Source organism: Notamacropus eugenii, chromosome 6 (assembly GCF_028372415.1).
Source record: "Notamacropus eugenii isolate mMacEug1 chromosome 6, mMacEug1.pri_v2, whole genome shotgun sequence".
In the NCBI taxonomy this organism is placed as follows: Eukaryota; Metazoa; Chordata; class Mammalia; order Diprotodontia; family Macropodidae; genus Notamacropus; species Notamacropus eugenii.
The window spans coordinates 62,091,810-62,114,931 of record NC_092877.1 but is presented as its reverse complement, the minus strand read 5'-3'; the positions used below and the strand labels follow the sequence as shown (position 1 = coordinate 62,114,931).

Here is a 23,122-nt window from a genome sequence, read left to right as displayed (position 1 = left end):
TGAATCTGGAAGGAGGGCAACAAATAGATTAAAAGTGAAAAAGACTGGCCAAGATTTCTATTGAAAACTATTTTCTTTTGTCAATGAAAGTAGAGCCACTTTATTTGGAGGCTGTCATCATAATCTTTGATATGTTGCGCAAGAAGAAAGAGATGACACTAAACAGGACAAGAACAGAAGAGCCACTGAACCAGACCAAATACACACTGAGAATCTATGCTGGAGGTGACAGTCCAGAAGGCACTGATGACTCAATTCTGAAACTATCTGAAAAATGGGAACAATTAGAAAAATAACAAGTGTTAATTCACAAAAAAGTTAATTGAGCATTTATCAGTAACTACTAACCCATATGTCTACTTTCTATCACTTTAAAATTGGTATTAGAATTTAGACACATATCAGAGTCACCCCTGGTGAAAATATTAGAAGAGAATAGGCAGACTCTTATAAACCCTGTTCTATGGCAGATCACAAATTTACCATCACACAACTAACTAATGGGTACAGAGAATGCAAGATGATGTTCGGTGACAATTTTTCTAAAAGCATTTAATTTAGTGGAACAAAACAAAACAAAAAGTGAAACAAAACAGTGCCTTAAAGGTTCTCCTCCAATAAATTGCCTTTCATGCTAAAAATTGTACTAGATTCCTTGTCAAAAAACCTTGTTATAAATATCATGTGAAGCATAAAATAAGGAGATATATGTTTCTTGTTATTGTTCATCACAAAGAACTTTTGCACAATCATGGAGGATGTCCACCACAGAGCCCAAATGGAATAGGGATCCCTATAGATAGTAAGGTCCTCCAGATCTTCAAACATATGTATGATCACTGTAAAGAATCCTAAATGATATCCATAATCACTCAGAATTTAGCTTAACTATTCATACAGGAAAAATCAAATGGATAAAATGTATCTATTACAATGATGTGCATTTGGATAAATAGACCAAAGAATTGGTTCATTGATGCGTTAGTTTTGGACAAAGAGTGCAGATGGATGGTGAGCTGGGACCATAATTGAATATGAAGAAGACTGTAGGTTGGATTACATTTGAGATATTAAATGAGATAATATATAAAAAGAGGTTAGTAAATCTTAAAGCCCTATGGAAATGCTGGTTCTCATCATCATTATCAAAATTGCGCAATACTTTCAATGACTTCAACCTTCTCCCTGAAACAAAGTCCATCTTTTGAAATGCGAATTCTTACTTCTTCTGGGTGAGGCTACAATACTGAAAATCATGATCTGACAACTAGAGCTATGGTCAGGTTTAAGGAGCTGGGGTGTTATACCCTCACCTTCACCACCTCCTCTGGATCCATGTATATAGACAGATAAGGTTCAGGACTGGGAGAGCCTGATGACCTAAAATAGGGTATAAGACTCCTTTTATTGTACTTTTCAGTTCATTATCCCCTGGTCCAGCACCCTAGGGAAAAATTACAGAAATCTTAGATTTGCTCATGTCTAGCCAAAAGGTGAGAATAGAAAGGTACTTAATGTCCATTATGAGCCAGGTATGAGATAAACAAAAGAAACATGCATAACACATATAACCCATAAGCCCACATTAGCAGAAGAAATTACAACAGGATTCAGGAACTTTTAGGTGGTGTTATACTCTCCCAGGAGGCTGATTCTAGAAACATCATTCCATTTGTGAGGCTGCTGAATTGACATTATATATTTTACCTCAGCTCTGTGCCATTCAAATAATTGCCACTGTGTCTACAACTTCTTGCAGTCCTGACCAGTTATTGATCTCTGCCCCACTGTCTACCCTTAGCATTATCTTCTCCAATGCAGAAACTCCCCCTGTCACCAGTAAGCCCCAAATAACTTAGGATCTCTATCCTTTCAAATTCACATGATTGCCGCCATGATTGGACATATCCATCTCAGAATCGCTAGTCATCTCTAATCATCTATAACGTATAATCAAACATTTATTAAGCATATACTATGTGCTAGCCACTTTTCTAAGTGCTGAGAATACAAGCCAAAAGACAGATCCTGCCCTCAAGGAGCTTATATTCTAATGAAAAAAATACACAAATAAAGAAGATACAACTCTGCTCCCAACCCTTTGGGACTACTGAAGAATAAACTATGAGGACTGTAGCAAGAGAAAAGGTGACTTGACAAGTCTGAAAATAGTGGGAAAGATGGAGGAAAAAGATAAAAACAAGATTTCCATTCTGACTTTTACTTCTCTCTTTTGTAAAATGTACACTACACAGATCAAATGAGAATACATGGGAATCAAATGAGATAATAGGGAGATGGCACAGTCAGTGAAAAGTACAGTGGTCCTGAGTTCAAATCCTATTCCTGGTGACCTCACTTAAGCTCCCAGGGCTTGCCTTATCTGTAAAATGGCTTCCCTGGTTTCCTTCAAGTTTCTGTTATAATCCCACCATCCACAGGAAGCTTCCTGGATCCCCCTTGGAACCTTCACTATGTTGATTGTATCCAATTTATCCTGTATATATAAAGCTTTTTTGTACATGGTTGTTTGTACATTGTCTCCCCCATTTTTTTGTATCTCCAGGACTTAGCACAAAGCCTGGTACGTTTTTGTTGTTTCCTCAGTTGTGTGTGATTTTTTGTGATCCCATTGGGGTTTAACTGGCAAAGACACTGGAGTGGTTTGCCATTTCTTTCTCCAGCTCATTTTGCAGATGAAGAAACTGAGGCAAACAGGATTAAGTGACTTGCCCAGGGTCTCACAGCTAATAAGTGTCTAAGACTGCATTTGAACAGAGGAAGATGAGTCTTCCTGACTCCAGGCCTAGAACTGTGTCCACTGAGTCACCTAGCTAACCTGGCACAAAGTAGGTGCTTAGTTAATGTTGATTGACTTACTGATTCAGCTACATGGTTCTGAGGTCCCTTCTAGCCTCCAGCTCTGGATTAATAACCCTAGGGTAAATGCTTTATAAAGTTTAAAGTTCTGTGTCAATGTCAGGTTTCATTATTGTAACAAAGGTTGACTCGTGAGAAGTCGACGTTTCCCAGTGACCTGTGAAGCAAGCCCAAGCTTTGCAAGTTAGGAGCTCTACCTCCTACAAGATGGGCCAAGACACTGAATTTCTAAGAGACACTACAATTACTTTGGGAGAATGCCAGTAATGATGGGGAGCAAGAAAGGAGAGCTGAGCATGTGGCAGACATAGCAAAGGAACCTGAGTCATGGAGTCAGGCAGGAAAGGAGTCCCAGAAGAGCCTGACAAACTAGACCCAGACTGCCAGCTGAGTACTCAGGATGTGAGCAAGCCCACACTGCTAACATCTGCTGGCATCATAGAGAGGCTGCCAAAAACTGCAGCAAGAACAGAAAGCCGACCAACAGTTCCAAGCCCCAGGTGCTCGAGGAAGCTGAGACTTCACCCTGTTTTCCTTGGTTTTTGAGAAGGAAGCTGGAGGAAGGATGCTTTCTTCTCAGACTATACTGGGAGAGAGAGGAGACAGTGAACCACTCACTTGCAAAATGGACAATGTTTCTAGTTTCCACTTCTATTCCAATTAATTCTTTTACTAAATCTGTTTATTGCTCGCCTAGATTTCTGTTAGCACTTGTAGCCAACTGCATGTCTAGAGGTGAGTTTAACTCCGGAGATTCCCAGTTTGCTTCTATGATGGGGGCTCAAGTCATGGGGAGGACCAAACAACACCATCTATAGAGCAAAGACAGGTCCAGCTGATACCCAGGCAACATTAGGAGGCCATCCCTAGTAGTCCTGTTCTATATTTGGCCACTAGACCCAGATGGCTCTGAAGAAGAAAGTGAGGCTGGTGACTTTGCGCAGCCCTGCCTCACTTAAATCTAATTCCCTTTCAAGTCATAGTATCATCTTTCCTGATGGCATGGTCTTCTTTGAGAATGAAGAATAAACAAGAACAAGGCAACATTAGTATACACTCATCATATTTAGTTTTATATATTATATGTTATATATACATCATATATATGTTTAATATATATCATTGGCATAATGCTAAAAAGCCCCACAAAGGTAGGAACTGCCTTTTGCCCATGCTCACCTCAACCCTAAACCCAGTGTTTTGTACATTTTGTTGCTCAGATATTTAGTTTTGTCTAATTCTTTGTGATTCCTTATGGGATTTTCTTGCCAAAGATACTAGAGTGGTTTATGTGGATCATGAAGGCAAACAAAGTTTAAGTGACTTGCCCAGGGTCTCACAGCTAGCGAATGTCTGAGGTCAGATTTGAACTCAGGTCTTCCTGACTCCAGGCCCAGTGCACTATCCATTGAGCCACCTAGCTGCCTCTGTTTTGTTTTGTTTTGTTTTTTTACATAATATATGCTTAACCAGGTAAGCACAGTCAATAAAATACTAGACCTAGGGTCAGGAAGACCTGAGTTCTGATCTGACTTCAGACACTCAGTAGCTATGGAAACCTGGGCAAATCACTTAATCTCTATTTGCGCTAGTTTCCTCATCTGTAAAATGAGGATAATGGTTGTTGTGAGGATTAAATGAGATCATATTTGTAAACTGCTTAGCATAATTCCAGGCATATACTAGGCACTTAATAAGGGCTTGTTTCCTTCCTTCCTGAATCATTCTTTGTTTAGTTGAATCAAATTGACTTTTGAAAAAAAAATGCCAACTTATAGAAAAAGAACTAACTTTATTACAATATAGAAATAGTCATTTAAAAGGGATATAAAAGATCCAAAACATTCATGAGTAAAAATGTGCACAAAATTCTATCAGCATCTATATGTGTACAAGTTACCCCAGAGAAAATGACAAATAACATATCTGTTCAAAAATTAAATATGACTTTCCAAACCAGCAATATATTCTCTAATTACAAAGCATATGCTATTCAGTGGAATTATTTCAAAAAAACTGAACTAGAAAAAAATTGATGTGATTTTATTAAATTTTTTTAAATTCAACTTCATTATGGATTTTTGTTCATCAAAAATTTGAACACTAATTGAGGATTTTAAAAATCCCTAAAAATATAGTAGACACAATGATTGCATATAAAAAAGAAAGGCAAAAGCACAATCTATTTACTTGTCCCTTTGTTTGCTAACGTAATATTTGCAGAACCTGGTGGTTCTCAGATAGCAGGAGAATGAATTTTGGGATTTGTTTGTTCCTCCAGCCATTCATGGGTACCGAGGAGTCTACGTCTTACAATAGACCTCAAATAGAGAGGCAGCTGAATGCATGCGGTAGAAAATAGAAAAGGGCATTGCCAGGTTAACCACGATTATCCAAGGTTCAAATCCAAAAACAATTTCTTCTAATCCGTTGTCATATTCAGGCCGGCATCCAAAGGCGGGTGGGATCCAAAGCTGTATGAGAAGGGAAAAGAGATGTATTGTCATCAGTTCTTGTCTCCTGAGAAGCCTATGCTTGGTTCCACACAAACCTCAGACAAAAATAGCCTCACATCTCCAGAGATGACCTTGGTTCTCTGTGAGTCCAAGTGGTTCATTTTACAGAAAGCTTGGGCCCACAGAGGGTAAGGGACTTACCATGAATCACAGAAGCTGGGAGCTCAAAGAGAGACCACAAAGGTGATCTATTCCAAGTCATACCTGAATAGGAATCCCTAGTAAAATTAAACAGTTTGAAAAATTTTGTACTGCAGAGAGTTGTGAGGATTAAATGAAACATGAAGAAAATGGAATGAAATAATTAAAAAAGTAGTCAAGGTCAGCTGCAGTGCTATTCCTGGTCAACTCAATATCTTGAAATCCCATGTTACATTTGCTTTTGCTCACCCTCTCTGACTCAATTCCTCCTCAGTGCTCACATAGCCCACTGAGAAGTACAGATAATACCCCCCAACAGGTTGTCATTGAATTCCTGAACCACCAATACAAGTGCTGTTACAAGTATTTTGTGGTACAAGGGGCCTTTCTTTTTCTCATCAGCCTCCTCAGAGTATATGCCTAACAGTGGAATCAGTGAGTCAGAGGATACAGATATTTTAGTCACTTTCTTCTCTTAATTTCACATTGCTTTCCAAAAATGGTTAGATCCATTTCAAGCTCCAAGAGTGTACTGGTGTAACTGTCTTTCCTTTTTCACTCTTTTTTTTAAAAATACTCATTTATAATCTGCCTCCCCTACTTTCCCTTTCTAAATTAAACTATAAACAATAAAATAAAAATAAAACCCTTGTGATAAATATGCATGATCCAGCAAAGCAAAGCCCCACGCTGGCCATATCTAAGAATGTATGGCTCATCCTGCATTTTAAACCCCAGACTTTCAAGTAGCAGGAATTACAGGCATGTAATGGATGCCCAGATCTTTCTGTTCATTGACTATCTACTGGGGAATGGTTTTTGGTCTTACACTTTTAGGCAGTGCAAATGTTTCTATCCTAATTTTGTAAATAAATAATCTGATGCCTAAAATAGTTAAGTGATTTTTCCAGGGACACACAGCTAGTAAACCAGCTTGAATCCAGATTTTCTGAGTCTAAAACTAATACCCCATCCATTGTATCCACTATAACACAAAACTTCTTCTCTATAAATATTGTCTTCCCCAAAAATGAGAGGGGAAATTTCACTATCCTTAATTATGCTCTATTTTCTAGCCAGGTACTGTGTATGGTAGACTGATCTGTTATATATTTGAAGTGAATGGAAATGAATGCAATAACAGAAGATGTTTATTTTCTTCCTCCACAACAATGCAGATGATATCAAGAAAGGGCATTGAACTTAGGATTAGGGAATCTGGATCTAAAGTCTGGCTGTGCTGTTTACTAGCTATTAGAAATTAGGCAAGTTATCCTTTCTGGATCTCAGTTTCCTCATCTGTAAAATGAAGAAGTTGAACTAGATAACTTCTAATGTACCTTCCAATTATAACTCAATGATGCATCCTCCAAGACCTTTTTCAATTATCCAATTTTTAACTTCTTCCTGATGCCTTCTTTCTGTTTAAAGGAAAATCTGGCCTTGAATAACAAGGCAAAACTCAGGAAAAAGACAACTAAGAGGAGTTTATTAAAAAATACACCAAACAGCATGTTGATGTCTTGATCACTAGAGATCAGCCAGAGATTCAAGATGGAGGCAGCTTTTATGGATAACTTTTATAATGAGATAAAAACAATTTGGATAGGCCAATGTCAGCAAAATGGGATGGGTTATTACATCTCAGGTCCTCCCCACCTCGCTGCATCATAAGGAAATGAGATTATGGATAAGGGAAATGGGTTTCTATGTGCCAACTAACAGGTAGGGGATGATCTGTTATGATCTGGATAGCAGGTAATACAAAAACTGCAGCCTGGCTGATGCCTTGCTCAATACTGATTGACAAGCGGGACTGGGAACAGTGCTGAGTCAGCAAAACTTTCAGTACTTCATTGACGCACATTGATCTCTCATTTTTAATAATAATAAGAATAGCTAGAATGCATGTGATGCTTTAAGGTTTGCAAAATGCTTTACACATATTTTCTCTTTTGGTCCTTACAACACCCATGTGAAGTAGGTGCTATTGCTAACCCCATTTACAGATGGGAAGACTAAGCTTGAGAAAAGTCCAATGACTTGCCTAGAATGAAACAGTTAGCTATTATCTGAGGTACTATTTAAGCCCAGGTCTTCCTGACTCAGTCTATCACTCTATCCAGTACACCATTTAGCTGATTCTTATGATTTTCTATAGCAAACTGCCCCTCCCACAGTCAGTCAACCTGGTGCTCTTAATTGTGATTTTCCATGTATTTCTTAGTACCTCAATGAGACTCCTTGAGGGTAGAGCCTATGTCTTGTTCTTTATATTTCCTCACTGCTAGTCTCTCCCACAACAGGTGCTCTACAACTATTTGTTGATTTGGTCAAGTGGTTTAGAGAATTCAATTTGACGAGCATTCATTGAAGGCTTTTCCCATGTCTCTCTCAATTGTAAACCTGCTTAGCAGGAGAACAAAGGGAGCCAGGTGTTTAGGGCTCAAGGACAGCCACCCACAGATGATCAGAAGAGGATGACATGGGATATGAGTTTAAATTAAAGAGAAGATTCAGATTAGAAAGAAAACTGATTATTTCTCAGACAGATGAAGGAGTGGGACCAAACTGGAGAATGCAGAATTAAAATCACAGAATCATGAAATCTCAGTGTTCAATAGGACTTTATAAGTCCTCAAATCCGACTTCTATGTCCAGCATCAATCCCCCTTACAATCAGCCCAGTAAGTCCAGTAAGTCTCAAGTGATGAGAAACTAATCCTCATAGGCAAGTCATTTCTGTCTTACACCACTCAAATAATAAACTTCAAAATCACAGAGTGATAGAGTAAGAACATTCATGGGATCACAGATTTAGCAAAGGAGGTACCACAGTGGTCATCTAACCCAACTCAGTCATTTTACAGATAAGGAAACTGAGACCCAATGGGGCTCCATGAGTGATCTAGTCCAATCCCTGTTTAAAGAGCATTGCAGTCCCCTCCAAATTATCCACTACCTAAGTAGAGATAATACTTGCCTGATGGGACAGGAAAGAATTATACAGAGTAAATGGCAAAACACACACACACAGACGCACACACACATGAAAAACAACAACAAAAGATATAGAAAGGTGGAATCTGTTTCTTATCTTTGTGCCTGTGATTGCCTACCCCTAGGAATAGTATGCTTTACTTGTAAAAAACATGATTCTTACTGTCTGTGGTAGTTACTGCTATGCTAACCAAGAAGCCTGGCAAGAGTATCCTTTGCTTCCACATCACACAATTGACTCATACTGAACTTGTATTCAACTCAAACCATCTAAAACTCCTCATCTAATACTGATGCAGTTTATTTGGGAAAGTCAAGTGCAAGATTTTATATCTAATACTGCTGTGTTTCACCACAACTTTACCCCATTGTTCCAGTCTTGTGATCACTTTTTGGATTTTGAGTCTGCCATCTAATATAAATTAGCAAAACTTTTCAGATAGGCATGCCATGGATTCCTTCATCCAAGTCATTAATAATATTGAGGAGAAATGGGTTAAAGCCAGAGCCCAATATCTCCCCACTAAAGACTCTTCAGGTTGACATTATTTCATTAGTCAAGACTCTTTGGGTCCAGTCCATCAACTAATTCCAAACTCATCTAAGTTTACTATTATCCAGTTAGTGCCCACCTCCCCATCTTATCATATCAACTACCAATTGCAGAACAGGAAGCAATTTTACTAAGGGCTTACACTTGTCTCACTCTTTACTGCTTCAATTGTATTATATTATTTGAACCTTACAGCACACCTGGGAAGGTATTACTTCCATTTTACATATTAAGAAATGGAGTCAGAGAGATCAATAATATGTCCACAGTCAGCAACCGTTAAGTAGTGCATCCAAAACTCAAAACCAGGACTTTTAACTCTTAAGTTTTATTATCTTTTCATATCATTCTAACCTTGATATCACCTCACTAGCTGGTTGGTAAAGGGAGGCAGGTAAAAGTCAAAGATTTGCAAAGATCCAGCTTCATTTTGAATGAAACTGACTGCCCTGGGAATAAAACACAGAATTTGTCTCTTGGGTTAACAAAACTCTCCCATGTCCAAGTGAATAGAGCCTAAAAGTAACCATTTTGCTGGAATTCCATTGTATCTGGCTTGGATTTTTTACCCAGAGGCCCCTTATCAATAATATTTATATGTTAGTTACTATTACTATTATTATTTTTATCTAGTGTTTATAATCCACTGAAGAAGGAAATGATAAAGCACTCCAGTATGGGAAGAGCTGTCCAAAGGGGGAATGGACTGCTTCATAAGGTAACATGTAACATTATGTTTAAGTAGAGATAGCAAGGTACTGGAAATGTTAAAAGGGAATTCCTGCACCCAATAGAAATTGGACTAGTTGACCACTAAGATCCCCTCCAGCCTTAGTGTGCTGAAGCCAGCTGGAGAGAATCAGTTGTTAAATTTTCAATGTAAGCCTCTATACCTCAGAAATCAATGCTACATATCAGAACTTGGTTTATTGTGTTGTTGATTGTCAAGACTTAAGAAAGTAAAGAAGAAAATGTTAATAATGCAGGTTAAACAAAATATATCCTAAGGACATTTGTTTTTTCATAGAGATGGTTGTTAATCATTTACCAGAACAAGGCTGCTTCCGTCTCTAAGAGTTTATCATTCTATGGCTCCATAACATTCAAGTGCTTTTGGTTTTCCTACCTGCTAATATTAGACAGAATATTCGTGTATCTTTTATTGATTTAACATTTAATTTTCCCAATTACAAGTAAAAACAATTTTAACATTCTTTTTTCAAATTTTAAGTTCCAACTTCTTTCCCTCCTCCCCCTAACCCATTTGACATAGTTTATGCATAATATTTAGTGTATCTTACTGAAATATTGCAGAGGAACAAAAAGGCTACGATATTCCTCAGGATTTTTCTCTTGGTGTTAGCTGGCAAGAAATGTGGACTGCATTTTGTAGCTGGATTCTGTTCTCTGCTATCTGTCATATAGTCTTCTCTCAAACAAATACTTCCATTGAGCATGTATGCCAATTCTCGGCTGTTGGAAGCAGCATCTCCTGCCATACCACTATTCTTTTGATGTGAAGGACTGAGTGGAGTAGAATTCCTATTGCATATGGATATGACCCTAAGAGTCCTGATGTTGTCATTATATTTCTCAGATTTGCGGTGTATGGATTCAATGATGAAAAGGTTTTGAATATATTTCTCCAGAATCACCAGGATAGAATAAGGCAGGTTGTACCATGTGTATGTAGGGCGTTCCTCAGCACAGATGATGGCCAAGATGGATCCCCAAGAAATAAGCCAGGACCCAAAGGCAGTTCCTATCAGGAGGTCTGAGTCAAGCTTTCGGGCAGGATTTTTGGACTCATCCAATGATGTGTCTTCTGTCCTATAAATCCAAACTCCTACAATACCAGCTAAGACCATCACCATCAATGAGACGGTAGCATATACATAAAACATGATGAGTGCAGACTCGCTGTTTGTCTTTGAACGCCCAATCTGGATCAAGTAGACCACAACAATGGCAATTGTGGTAGCCAGCACTGTCAGACCGACAACTGTGCCCATCATCACACCACGAAACTTAAATTGGATCTTTGGATGCTGGTGATTTTCAACTTTGCGTCCAATGTTTTTCCATAGAACATAGAACATTGTGGAGACCAAGATATGATACTCTATGTTGAAAGGATAGAGATAATAAATTCCTTGCGAAATTATGGAGCAGAGGGCAGTGGATGTACAATTACATTCAGGTGTGTGATCATCTAAGGCTAAAAGAAAAAGATAGGTTACACTGGGAAGAGAAAATCACTTCAGTCAGAGAAACAAAAATACAAACTCCTCAACATCAGTGATGGTTCAGAATCTACTTCATTCAAAGTTTTATTCAATTCAGAAACAGTTAATAAGCATCTACTCTATGCAATGAACTGAAACTTCATTTTCTTCCAGGCACACCAATCAGTGTTCAAATCCCTTATTAAAACTAGAAGGACAACGCACATCAATTGATAGACATTTTAAAAAATAATTTTAATATAATTTACTGTGCAAATAATTATAAGTTGATATCATAATTTTACTTAAAAATAAAATTTTTCATACTACCTATTTTTTTGCCTTATGGATTAAAAAAATGCACTATAACAATTGATAAAACTTGGTTCTTTAAGGCATTCTTAAATTCTGGTCCTTCTTGAAGCACTCACCATGTGCAATCTGGAAGGATCATATAAAGAGGAATGAGACATATACCCTGTATTAAAAGAATACAAGGACTTTATAGTCTAGTGAGAGGATGACATGAAAACGGATAATCATAGCAACTAGAATATAAAAGTGTAATGAGAGTTTAAGATGTAGTTATGTTAGTCCAAAAGAAGAAACCACTGCCAGGAGAAAAGAGAAGGAAGAGATCTAAAGCAGGCTTCATGGAGGAAATGGAATTACCTTTAAAGATGATATATAGAATGTCAGCAGGCAAAAATGAGGGGAGAAAGACTAAGGAACAATTTCCATTGGATCTAAAATTTTCAATATGGCTTCGCTATCAATTCAAATAGCTGTTTATGATTTCTGTTAAGCAAGAGATTCCTGCAAAGATATGCTCAAAGAGGATTTCTAAAGAATGCAAAAAAGTTAATATCTTACACTTATTCAGGGATTTCTGACTACAAAGTACACTATCTCCTTGCAATTCACACAAAAACCATGCTAGAGAGATAACAAAAGTATATATATTTTACATTTCACAAAAGATCAAACTGAGGATCAGAGAGTGACTTGTTCTAGGACTAGAATCTAGCTCTTTTGTTTCCAAATCTAGACTTCTTCCTTTTATAACTTTAATTAGCTGATTCGCACATATGTGTATGTATACATGTGCATGTATACACACACTTTTAAGAGAAAGGGGTAATATCTTAGGTTTGATTTAAAAGAAAATGAACAAATATGCAGTGAGAGGAGAAACACGTGCTTTAAGTAGACTAGATTGGGCCTTTAAGGGGGTTAGGGAACCAATTGACTTGCTTGCCACCTGAGGCATAGAAAACCCAGACCAAGAGGAGTTTGGATCAGAGGTTTAACTGGATCTCTCACTACCCTGCAGAGAATACTCATGGTTGATTGAAGTGCTGACTCTCTAGGCAGAGAAAAAAAAGTGTATTATCTGAGTCAGTATACTTTTTAGCTTTAGAATTTGTGTTCTTCTAATTTCTTATTATTAGGAAAGTTGCTTTTATTGTATTTTATAGACCAGGAATGCATTTTAAGCCTGAATCACTGATCTGGCCTAGGATGGACTTGGCCAAAATATATACATTTAATTCAAGTGCCAGTCTCTTATGCCTACCATACCTCTGCGTGTGGTACTGAACAATGTGGAATTTTATCTTTAGGCAAATCATTATGAAGCCCTGCAAAATCTTCAGTCATTAATAAAACTTTCTTTAAGTTCAGTGAACTCGATTTAATAATGAAAAGAATCAAAGTCCTACATTTCAGAAAGACTGTCAGTAAGTTAAGGGGATAAAAAGAAAATCCAATTCACCATAGCCTCATATAGGCAGAGAAGGTGAGGAAGGGGATGAGAGCGATCATTCATTAAGTGCCTACTGTGTGCCAGGCATTGTGCTAAGTTCTTTACTAATCATATCTCATTTTATCCCCATAACTGGGAGATATGTGGCTATTATTATCCCCATTTTATAGGTGAGGAAACTGAAGCACCATACCTATAAGGCAATGCCAGATAGCAAAACATTCACCACCAAACCTTACCTATTGTTATGTTTCCAAAGCCAAGAGTCATCAGCCTTTCCTTATGCTCATTGAGTTGGTGTTTTGACTCGTTCAGGACACCATTAGCCCAGAGGAGCAAATTTGTGAATACGGAATGGATCAGGCCGAACCTAGAAAACATTGCCATGTGCTTGATTAGCTCAGGGATAGCGGCTATCAAAGAAGAGTAACCAATGATTAGGGCTAAGGCAGGGACAATCAATCACTTTCTTTGGGGGCAGGCTAGAGGGTCCTCTCAAAATACAAAATCCAGGACTTCTATCCTAATTTCATCTCTGGCATAATCAGTCATTCAGCAGAGTTGACCATATGCTAAATTAATAATCTACAGCATTCCAAAAGCAGAGTTCCTAAAGCTGGAATTTGAACTAGCTATAGACATAGGCGGCTAAAGTTGGAAAGATCCTTAAAACATAAGAACATAGAATCTTCTAGCTGAAAAGAATCCTAGAATGTGGAATAGCAAATATTAGAACCTCAATCCTCTGATCTCAAGGTCTTCACCCACCTATTTCTCCTTTCCTCTAGACTCAGAAGACTTTAATTCCTTGTTCAAGTCCATCCACATTCTCAATCCTGTCCCCTCCCTTCAATTCTGTGAAGTTGCTCCATCTTTCCCTTCTTGTGAACCTTTATTCTTCCTTAGACATCCCTTACCCAAATAACAATTCCCTTGACTGCTATTTATCTTTTCTCCTCTCCTCCACTTTTTCAAATTTCTAGGAAAAGTCATAAATACTAGCTATCACCTTTTTCAAAATACATCCTCATTCCTCCCCTTAAAATCTGACTTTGAGACTCCTCCTTTCTAATGAAAGAGTTCTCTCTAAGGACACTAATGACCCCTTCTGTTCCTGCAATATTTCTCAATCTATCCCCACTAGAATCACCCTAAATGAGGCCCTCCACTTTTCACATCTAGGTCTTTGTAACAGCTTCCTAACTGGTCATCTTGTCTCCAGATTTTCATCAAACTGCTTCTCCAATCTACCTTCCACTACTATCCAAACAATTTCTCATGCCCCACTATTATCACATCACTCCTCTATTAAAAATTTTCAGTGACTCCCCATTGCCTGCCAAATGAGGCCAAGCTTCTTACTCTGTCATTCAAGGCCCCTTGTTATCTACCTCCACACTATCTGTCCAGTCCTTTATACTATTCTTTTCCATATGCCCGTCATTCTAGTTCAATTAACTATCCTTTGCTCTTACCCTGCCCTCTCTCACCTCTGTTCCCTTGCTGATGCCATGCCTAGAATGCTGTGCCCCTGCACTCTAATTTCCATCCACTGAAGTCTTTTCCCTCCTTTAAAGCTACTTCCTCCATGAAGACATCCTCAAATCACCCCCCTGCCCCTTTTTTTCTACCAGGTTAAGTAATAAATGTATGTCAAATCAAATTAGAGCTGAAAAGAATCTTATAATTCACAAAAAAAATGTTATGAATATAAGTAAACATAGAAGATGGATACAGAATGTTAGAATGGAAATGGTTTTTAGAACGTCTGTCTAAATATATGCATGTATACATATATGTATATAATCTTTGAGACTAATGGGATTTTAAACATTATCTAATCCAATCCCCTCATTTTATAGATGAAGAAACTGAAGCCCAAAATGACTTGCGGAGACAGAAGCTTTACTAAAACTTACTTGGACCCTAATGAAATCCTCTGGAGCTGTCCAGTGCTAACTGGAGAAACAGCATTTTGCCACCTGAATACAATATTTATCTTTGTCAAGGGTGGAATTTCCAGGAAGGAATGTAGAATAAAATAGAATGGTGGATGTATTTCTGAATCAATATGCATGTAAAATTTGTTTGATATGACATTTGTCTAGCTCCTGTAGATTTTCTCAGTTTAATGAAATGTCTGTGCGGTATTGTGTTGAGCAATTAACAAACACAGACAATAGTATTTGACTCAGACTGTCTTTCATTTGCTAATAATATGTATGGCTCCACTTTCTTCTTTTGTTCTTATTTCCTTGTCCAATTGACTTTGAGTACAATAAATTAATTTTTGCCCTTCCTTTGCCAACAGTCATTGCCTTTAGCAACTGAATCTGGCTATGTTCCCTGTGTTGGTTTGATTTGGAAACTTCTCTGGGACTGGGGGAGGGAGGGGATTTGCCCAAACTACCTTTGTTATTCCTTGATACTCATCACTCCAGAGCACAATAAAAAAGAACTCTCTTCCCTACAATTCTGGTTTCAACTTATATTTCCTTGTCTCCTTTCCAAACTGGGACAACAGTTAAGCCCCAACCACAAGAGAATAAATGAAGTTAGGTCCCTTGCTATAGATGGAAATCCTCAGCACTGAAAATTCCCTCTTCCTACCAGGAAACCCTTTCAGGAAAAACCTTATTCTTTTGCCTTTTTTTTTTCCAACAGGGATACATGCCTATAAGCATATTTGGAAAAGAAAAGACAAATGCTCTTTTCTGCTGGAATGATTAGGGTCTAGATGCTCTGAGGTAATATATAGAAAGGGCCACATAAATGTGAGCTATTATTGTAGGATGTAACAGAAAGAACTCACAAAAATCAGAAGATTCCAATCCCCATGCCAGCATTTGCCAGTCATGTAACAATAGGCAAGTCAATTAACTTCTCTGAGCCTCAGTTCACTCATCTGTGACATGGGTCTATAACTATTTGTGCTAACTACCTCAAAAGACTGTTGTGACAGAAGAACTTTGAAAATTGTAAAATACTACATAAATGCCCTGGGACCTCAGCTTGTTCCCTTCTTTACACTAGGGTCAGAGGTACAGTATACAGAGGACATTGTCTGGACAGAAAACTAACTAACCATTGTTGCCAAAAATCTAGGTGAATGATAGTGATGGTGAATGGGAACAGATTTAGTGAAGACTTCTCAGGGATATGCAATCTTCTCCCCAGAGTGGAAGAGACCTTAGGCCCAGGTTTCTTCCAGAGTCAGATAATTTCCATATAAGGCTATGTATTGCAGTAGGATCAATGATTGGATATGACTCACTAATTCCTCAATACCTAATTTGCATATGTGCACGTAGTCTGCAGTCCTCACACAGGTCCACCTGATTTGCATAAGTTCTCAATGCCCAATTTGCATGAGTCATCAATGCTTCATTTGCATATATTTTCAATGCCTAATTTGCATCTAATGACATGTATTTTCACGGGCTTTATAATGTCTGGGGAAGCAGGAAATTTGAACCAGGTTTCAAAAGGGATTGGTTAGATTTCATGCCCAGAATGTAAGACCGTGTTTCTCAGCCAATGAGAATAATGGTCAGCTGTGGGAGGGGGATTTCCGAGTCAGGGTCTATATAAATTGCCATTCTGCTTCTGTAAGGCGCCTTCCAACTCCAACTTTACTGGTGAAGGGACCAGCCGCTTCTTGCGAGAACTGAATAAAGGAGATTTTCTATTTTTACTATGAGACACTTCTGAGCAGTCAATTTGAGTAAGGGGGGGGGGCGGGAATCATGCTATCCCACACAATGGGAAAGGGTATTTTTTCTGTACAAAAAAACATGGGGTTACTATCTTATTACTTTCATGTTGTCAGAGGCAACATGAAACAAAATCACAGGTAAAATCCATAATGTTGGTATATTAATATATGTGTATGTATGTGAAATGTGTGTTTCACGTGCATTTGTATGTGATTTCATTAATTTAGGAAATTCCAAACATAGAACTCCCATCATGATAGCAGATGAGAAACTTGACTGGGTACACTGAGAGACTTGCCTGTGGTTACACTTAGTGTGTGTTAAAGGCTAGTCTTAAACCAAGGTCTTCATAACTTCAAGAAGGCCATCTATTACCTACTACATCATGCCATATGTATCTGAGTATATATACAAATTCATATACGTGTGTATGTGGATATAGCTAATGCTAAGGATGACAGATTGAGACAGGGACAGCAACACAAATAGAGATAAATTATAGATATGGATAATGATATATTTCTTTGCCTTTGCTCTTTCTGTTCTCTATGTCTGCAATGATCTCCTTTCACCCTTTCACCTGTTTAATTTCCATCCATCCTTTAAAGCCCATATCAAATATTACATTTCCAGGAAGCCTTTCCTGATATTTCTTCCCTCCCCCACCAAGTCTGTAAGGATATTAATAGCTAATAATCATTAGTATGTACTTAACACCTACAAATATCTCATTTGATCCCCAAAATAACCTTGTAAGGAGGTAAGTATCATTATTATCTCCTTTTTACAACTGAGAAAACTGAGACATACAGAGGATATGTGATTTGCCCAAGATCACACAACTCATAAGTGTCTGAGACTGGATTTGAACTGGTCTTCAAGACTAAAGACCCAGTATTCTGTATATTGTGGTGTCACCTGGCTGCCTTTGCTGACTTAGAAAAGCACTTCATTTTATGCCAATCCAATATAGTTCTTATTTATTATTTTTTACTATAGGTAGTTATGCTTGTATCATATCCTGCACCAGACTATAAACTTCATGAAAAGAGATCATGAATAATCTAAACTTTGTATTCTGCCTGTGATCATTAGCTCTTACACATTTAGGCACTTGATAAATGTTGGTTTAAATTAATTTGAACTGCACTGAATTAAAATGGCCTGAATTGAAATTATATTAGGTCACTTGTGGAGGGGAGGGGGAACCATCATTCCAGATTGATATCTGGAGAAACTGACTGTCAATAACTAGAGGAAAAATTTTTTACCATTTGAACCCACAGCACCTTCATTAATAGCAGAGATTTGTTTTTCTCCAGACATCTTAAAATCTCAAATCTTTAACCATTCACTTGAAAACTGTCCTATTCCTTGCATCCTTTTGAACTGAGCAAAACTGACCTCATGAATCAGTCATGTTCAAACCACTAACTGGCACAGTTAGACATGGTTAACTTGGACAAAACAGAACCTTAGCAAGAAATAGTGAAAAGAACCCTGGTTTGGAGCCAGAGAAAAATGGGTTCAAATCTTTATACTATTATTTCCAAACTCTATGATGTTGGAAAAAACACTGAATTTCTCTAAACCTCAGTCTCCTAATCTGTCAAGTGAAGAAGTTGGACTAAATGATCTCTAAGGTCAAGACTCAGTCTTAACTGAGAGAGATTATTTGATTTTTCCAGAGAGCTTTCCAAGAAAATTTATTCTCTGCTCCTATGAAAAAATTTTCCCCTATAATAATATGAAGAATGCTTTAGGGCTACAGGACCACATGCTATAGGTATAGAGTACATTTTTATATTCATATTACACAACTATCCCTTATAAAACTTAATCTAACATCTGTAACACATTTTTAGAAATCTATCTTCTTGCTTGGTGTGGAGATACATGCCCATAATCCCTGCTCCTAGGTTGGCTCGAGTTAATGGATCACTTGAGCTCAAAAGAAAGTCAACTGAGTATCCTTATCAAGTCCAGCTACAAGATGGCAAGCTCCCTGGAGTAAGGAGCCACCAAGGTGCCTAAGAAGGGGAAAACCAGCACATTAGAAATGGAGCAGTTTAAAGCTCCTGAGCTGATCAACAGCGGAATTGAGTTCATGAGTGACCCCTGTATTTTTAGCCTGAGTGAGATAGAGAAACCTAGTTCTACAATCATCCCCCCTAAAAAAAAAGTATGTTCTCAGTATTTCAATAATCTTGTCAATATGGGTATTCCCTCCAACAGGGCAGGCACAGCTAGCCTGAGCTTCCTCAGTTATGGCAGATGAGATAGACTAGGAGGGACAGGACAGGCAGGTGTGACTGAAGTGATGGAGGAGGGGTGGGTGTGACCAGCAGGGTGGAGGAGGGGGTATGATAGCCCTCCCAGAGAGAAGGACTCATTGTTAGCTGAAAGAGAAAGACAGGAAGGTGGTTGAGGCAAGAGGGGCTGGACTAGGTAGGGGGGATGCTGCAGTCTCAGGGGAAGGGGTAGATTCAGAGGTTCCAAAGAGAAAGGCATGACCACCCTGTTGGTGGGGGTTCAGGGAAGAGTCTTGACCTGCAAATTCTTTCCAGTGCTTAATCACTGAATGCACATTGCCTCCATCAAACTGAGACTTTGGAAAGACAGTTTCAAAAGGCCAAGGTCTCCCACTGCATTTGGGTTATCTCCAGTCATCCTGATCTGTATCTTGCCGCTGGGTCCAGATGACTCCAGAGGAGAAAGTGAGGCTGGTGACTTTGCACAGCTCTCCCTCCCTCCCTCCTTGAAATCCAATTCACCTGTATGCCACAGCATCACCTCCCTGATGTCATGGTCCTCTCTGAGGACAAAAGATTAACCACAACAACAACAAAGCACAGCTATTTCTTACCTTTTAATCCTGAACAACTCCTGTCTCTGTCCTCTCTGAAATCCTCTATAAAGGATCTATCTAATGCATTGGAGGCCTTCTTCTAAGTATCTTAACATTATGGTGGTGACAACCCACAAAACAATCAGAAGCAGTTGAAGGAAAATTGGTTTAAAGAAAACTTGGCTAAGCAAGTCATTCCAGGGGTATTAAGTTTGAAACTAGATAAAGTACAACAAACAGATAAAAGATGGAAAAGATCTGTAAAGAGTTCTATAAACAAGTAATTTCATCAGCAAAAAACAATGGAGTCATTTAAATTCTAAAAAGAGTTCCAGATGAGAAAAACAATTTGAGTAGATTAAGAGTGTGGTGTATGGTGTGGTGTGTGTGTGTGTGTGTGTGTGTGTGTGTGTGTGTGTGTGTGTGTACAGAGAGAGAGAGAGAGCATAAAGGATTGATTCTCAAAATATATGAAGGAAGAGAAGACACCAAAGGCATGAGAAAATGTAGAATCTTATTACCCAAAAAAGATAGCCAACATCGATAATATAAATAACTGTGTCTTCCCGTGGCCTCTTTTAAAATCTCCCTTGAGAGGAATAATCACATTTATAAGCCATTATCTAAAGCATTGCATATATTTTGTTTAATGAAGCATTTCTAAAAGAATATCATATACAATATACATATGTATATGTATTTCTAAAAGAATATCATATACAATATACAATTTTTAAAGCAATTATTCTTTTTTTTTTTTTTTACCTTTCAAGTGTTTTGAAAGACTGGATAATATCCTTTGCATGCCTCCAAAGGAAGTATACCTGGTTAGAAATAAATGCAGGAAAAAAAGTATCAGTTGAGAAGTTATCGCTATCTTTGAATACATGAACCTATAGAGAACAATAGCAGAAAGGAGGGCTGAAACTGAGAGGGGATAATTCTAATTATAAGAAATCCATTCCAATAAACATATATTGTATATTCCATGAGGGCAGAAAGGTAAGAGAGAAATCACACCATAGGGTCAGATCTTCATTAAACTCAATGTCTCCTCCAGGTCCTAACACAGTCCTCTGAACACAGCAGGAAATTAGCAAAGAAATATAGAATACTTATTGAATAATCAGCTTAACAGGAAGAAAGAAAGCTCATTTTACCTGTGAGAGAGTATGTACTGAATGTGCAACTGGAAAGACTCCTTCCGTTGCTGACAAACATTCCACAAAGCCAACAAAATATCCAACTTTAAAGCAACCTAGGACAACAGTGATGGCCGCAAAAAGCGTGATACTCCCTGAAAGAACAAAAGGTTAATAGGTAGCAAACATTTCAGAATTATTTCTCAATAAACAAGAACATTGGTCTTGAATAGCTTAAGAAGACAACTGAGCAAGAAAAACATTGCATGGTGTCTCTTGCTGAAGACCTTCTTAGAACCTTCTGTTATATCAATGGAGCCCTGCCACTGGACCCAATAAAAGTGAGCACAAAGGACCTTGTATCACATAGAGCATGCATTAAGGCATCAAACACAGTCATCTACGGCACTCACAAAGGAGAACAATAAAAGTACAGTTCTTGATCTAAGAATGCTCCAATGAGAAGTAAAATAACCACTCGACATTCTATTGTCATTGTTCACCAGACTATAGGAAGAAGAGCAAAGAGTTTTCTTTTGTTTTTCTGGAAAGAAACCAATGATGTTGGGATCCTTGCAAAGATTCAGGTATCGGCCACAGTTCTTTGGAATAATAAATGTTTCTTGAAAAGCTAAACTGAACTTGACATCAATTTCCACTCAACAGATACTTATTAAATAGCTGATAGGAGGTATAAGCATGGTGCCACATACTAGAGCCCTGGACTTGTGGTCAGAAAGACCTGGGTTCAAATCCTACTTCAGACACTCAATAGCTTGATGACCCTAAGCAAGTCACTTAAACTTTCTCAGTCCCAATGGCCTCTTCTGGATATGACCAAAAGACATAAGGATAATGAGGAAATAAGGACAATATTATCTGTAGCCCTCATTTCATAGGATATGAGGATGAAATAAGATGATGAAGCTAAAACCCTTTGCAAACTTTAAAAATTCTAAGTAAACAGTAATTTTTGAGGTAGCCAAAGTAGAGGGCCAGAGTATTAGAACTGAAACCAAGAAAGATATGAATTCAAATCCTGCCTCTTACTTTACTCTTCTTAGTTATGCAGTCATAGGTTAGTCATTTAACCTCTTGGAAGTCCATTGGGTTTTGTTTTAATTCATCTGTAAAATGGGTAGAATAATAACTAGACAAGATGTCCCAAAAGTCTTAGTGCAATTTTAAGTTTTAATAACTTTAATAGCACTAAGACTTTTGGATCAACTTGTATTACTTTCTTCATGGTGTGGTTGTAAGGTTCAAATGAAATCATTAAGTAAAACATTTTGCAATTCTTAAAGATATATATATATATACATATATATATGTACACACATGCACCTATACATATATATTTGTGTTCACATATATGCACACATATATCACTATATACATACATATATGTATATATCCCTATACAGTACTTTAAGTGCTTGTATTTGCATATATACATTTATAGTGTTTTAAATGTGTACATATGCGTATACATATAAATATATATGCATATGGGTGTATATACACCTGTATGTATGTGTATATATATATATATGCATATGCATATACATATATATGACAATGACTATTATGCACAAGGCTCTGTGTTTGGTTTACTGTTTTGAAAAAATAACAAGCAATGTACATAATGAGACCCTTACTGCTCCATTAAAGTCTTCTTCTCATGGCTGACTTTGCTTTTTTACAGGTCAGGATAGCAGAGCACAAGTTCTGGTATTTTGGATTGAGCTGAACTCTACAGCCAGGTGACAGTCAGTAGGTCTGTCATCTAAAGACTAAGATAAATAAGAGTAGGAGAGATCATCACCAGCAGGTTTACCACCAGCTAATGAATTGTTTGGCTACCACAGCTCATGTAGACCATTTATAAAGCAGGGAGCGAATACTATCCATATTGGCCAAACTCACCTTTCAGTATTAAAGCATCGATCATGGAATCTGAGTTAAGGACAATAATAGTAAATTGATCATAACTCTGCTACTTATTACCTGTATGACCACGGGCAAGTCACTTAAACTCTTTGGGCCTCAGTTTCCTCACCTATAAAAATGAGAAAAGTTGCACAAGATGACTCCTTAGGTTCCTTCCAGCTAATGTTTTATCAGTTTGCAATTATATGTTCCCTGGACCTAATCTGAAGTGGTTTTTATTTTTTGGAAATTACTTAATACAAAAAAAAAACTACATAAAGACTCATTGGTGCCACACTCATTTGATTGGCAAAGATGATAAAAAATAAAAATGAAAAGTTTCAGAGGGACTGTGGGAAACAGGTACATTAATGCATTGTTGGCGGAATTGTGAGCTCGTGCAGCAA

The 23,122-nt window shown here is 37.8% G+C and overlaps 1 protein-coding gene across 1 annotated transcript in view; it reads right to left on the bottom strand.

The window, feature by feature from the left end:
- Positions 1-4,652: 4,652 nt before the first annotated feature.
- OTOP1 (otopetrin 1) overlaps positions 4,653-23,122 on the bottom strand; it is a 32,657-nt gene continuing 14,187 nt past the window's right edge. Inside the window, exons 2-6 of the mRNA XM_072620223.1 lie at positions 20,805-20,941; positions 20,410-20,468; positions 13,320-13,450; positions 10,392-11,308; positions 4,653-5,354 (exon numbers count right to left, since the gene is read on the bottom strand). Coding sequence (XP_072476324.1) covers positions 5,184-5,354; positions 10,392-11,308; positions 13,320-13,450; positions 20,410-20,468; positions 20,805-20,941 — 1,415 coding nt within the window. The 3' untranslated portion in view covers positions 4,653-5,183. The remainder of the gene's footprint in view (positions 5,355-10,391; positions 11,309-13,319; positions 13,451-20,409; positions 20,469-20,804; positions 20,942-23,122) is intronic.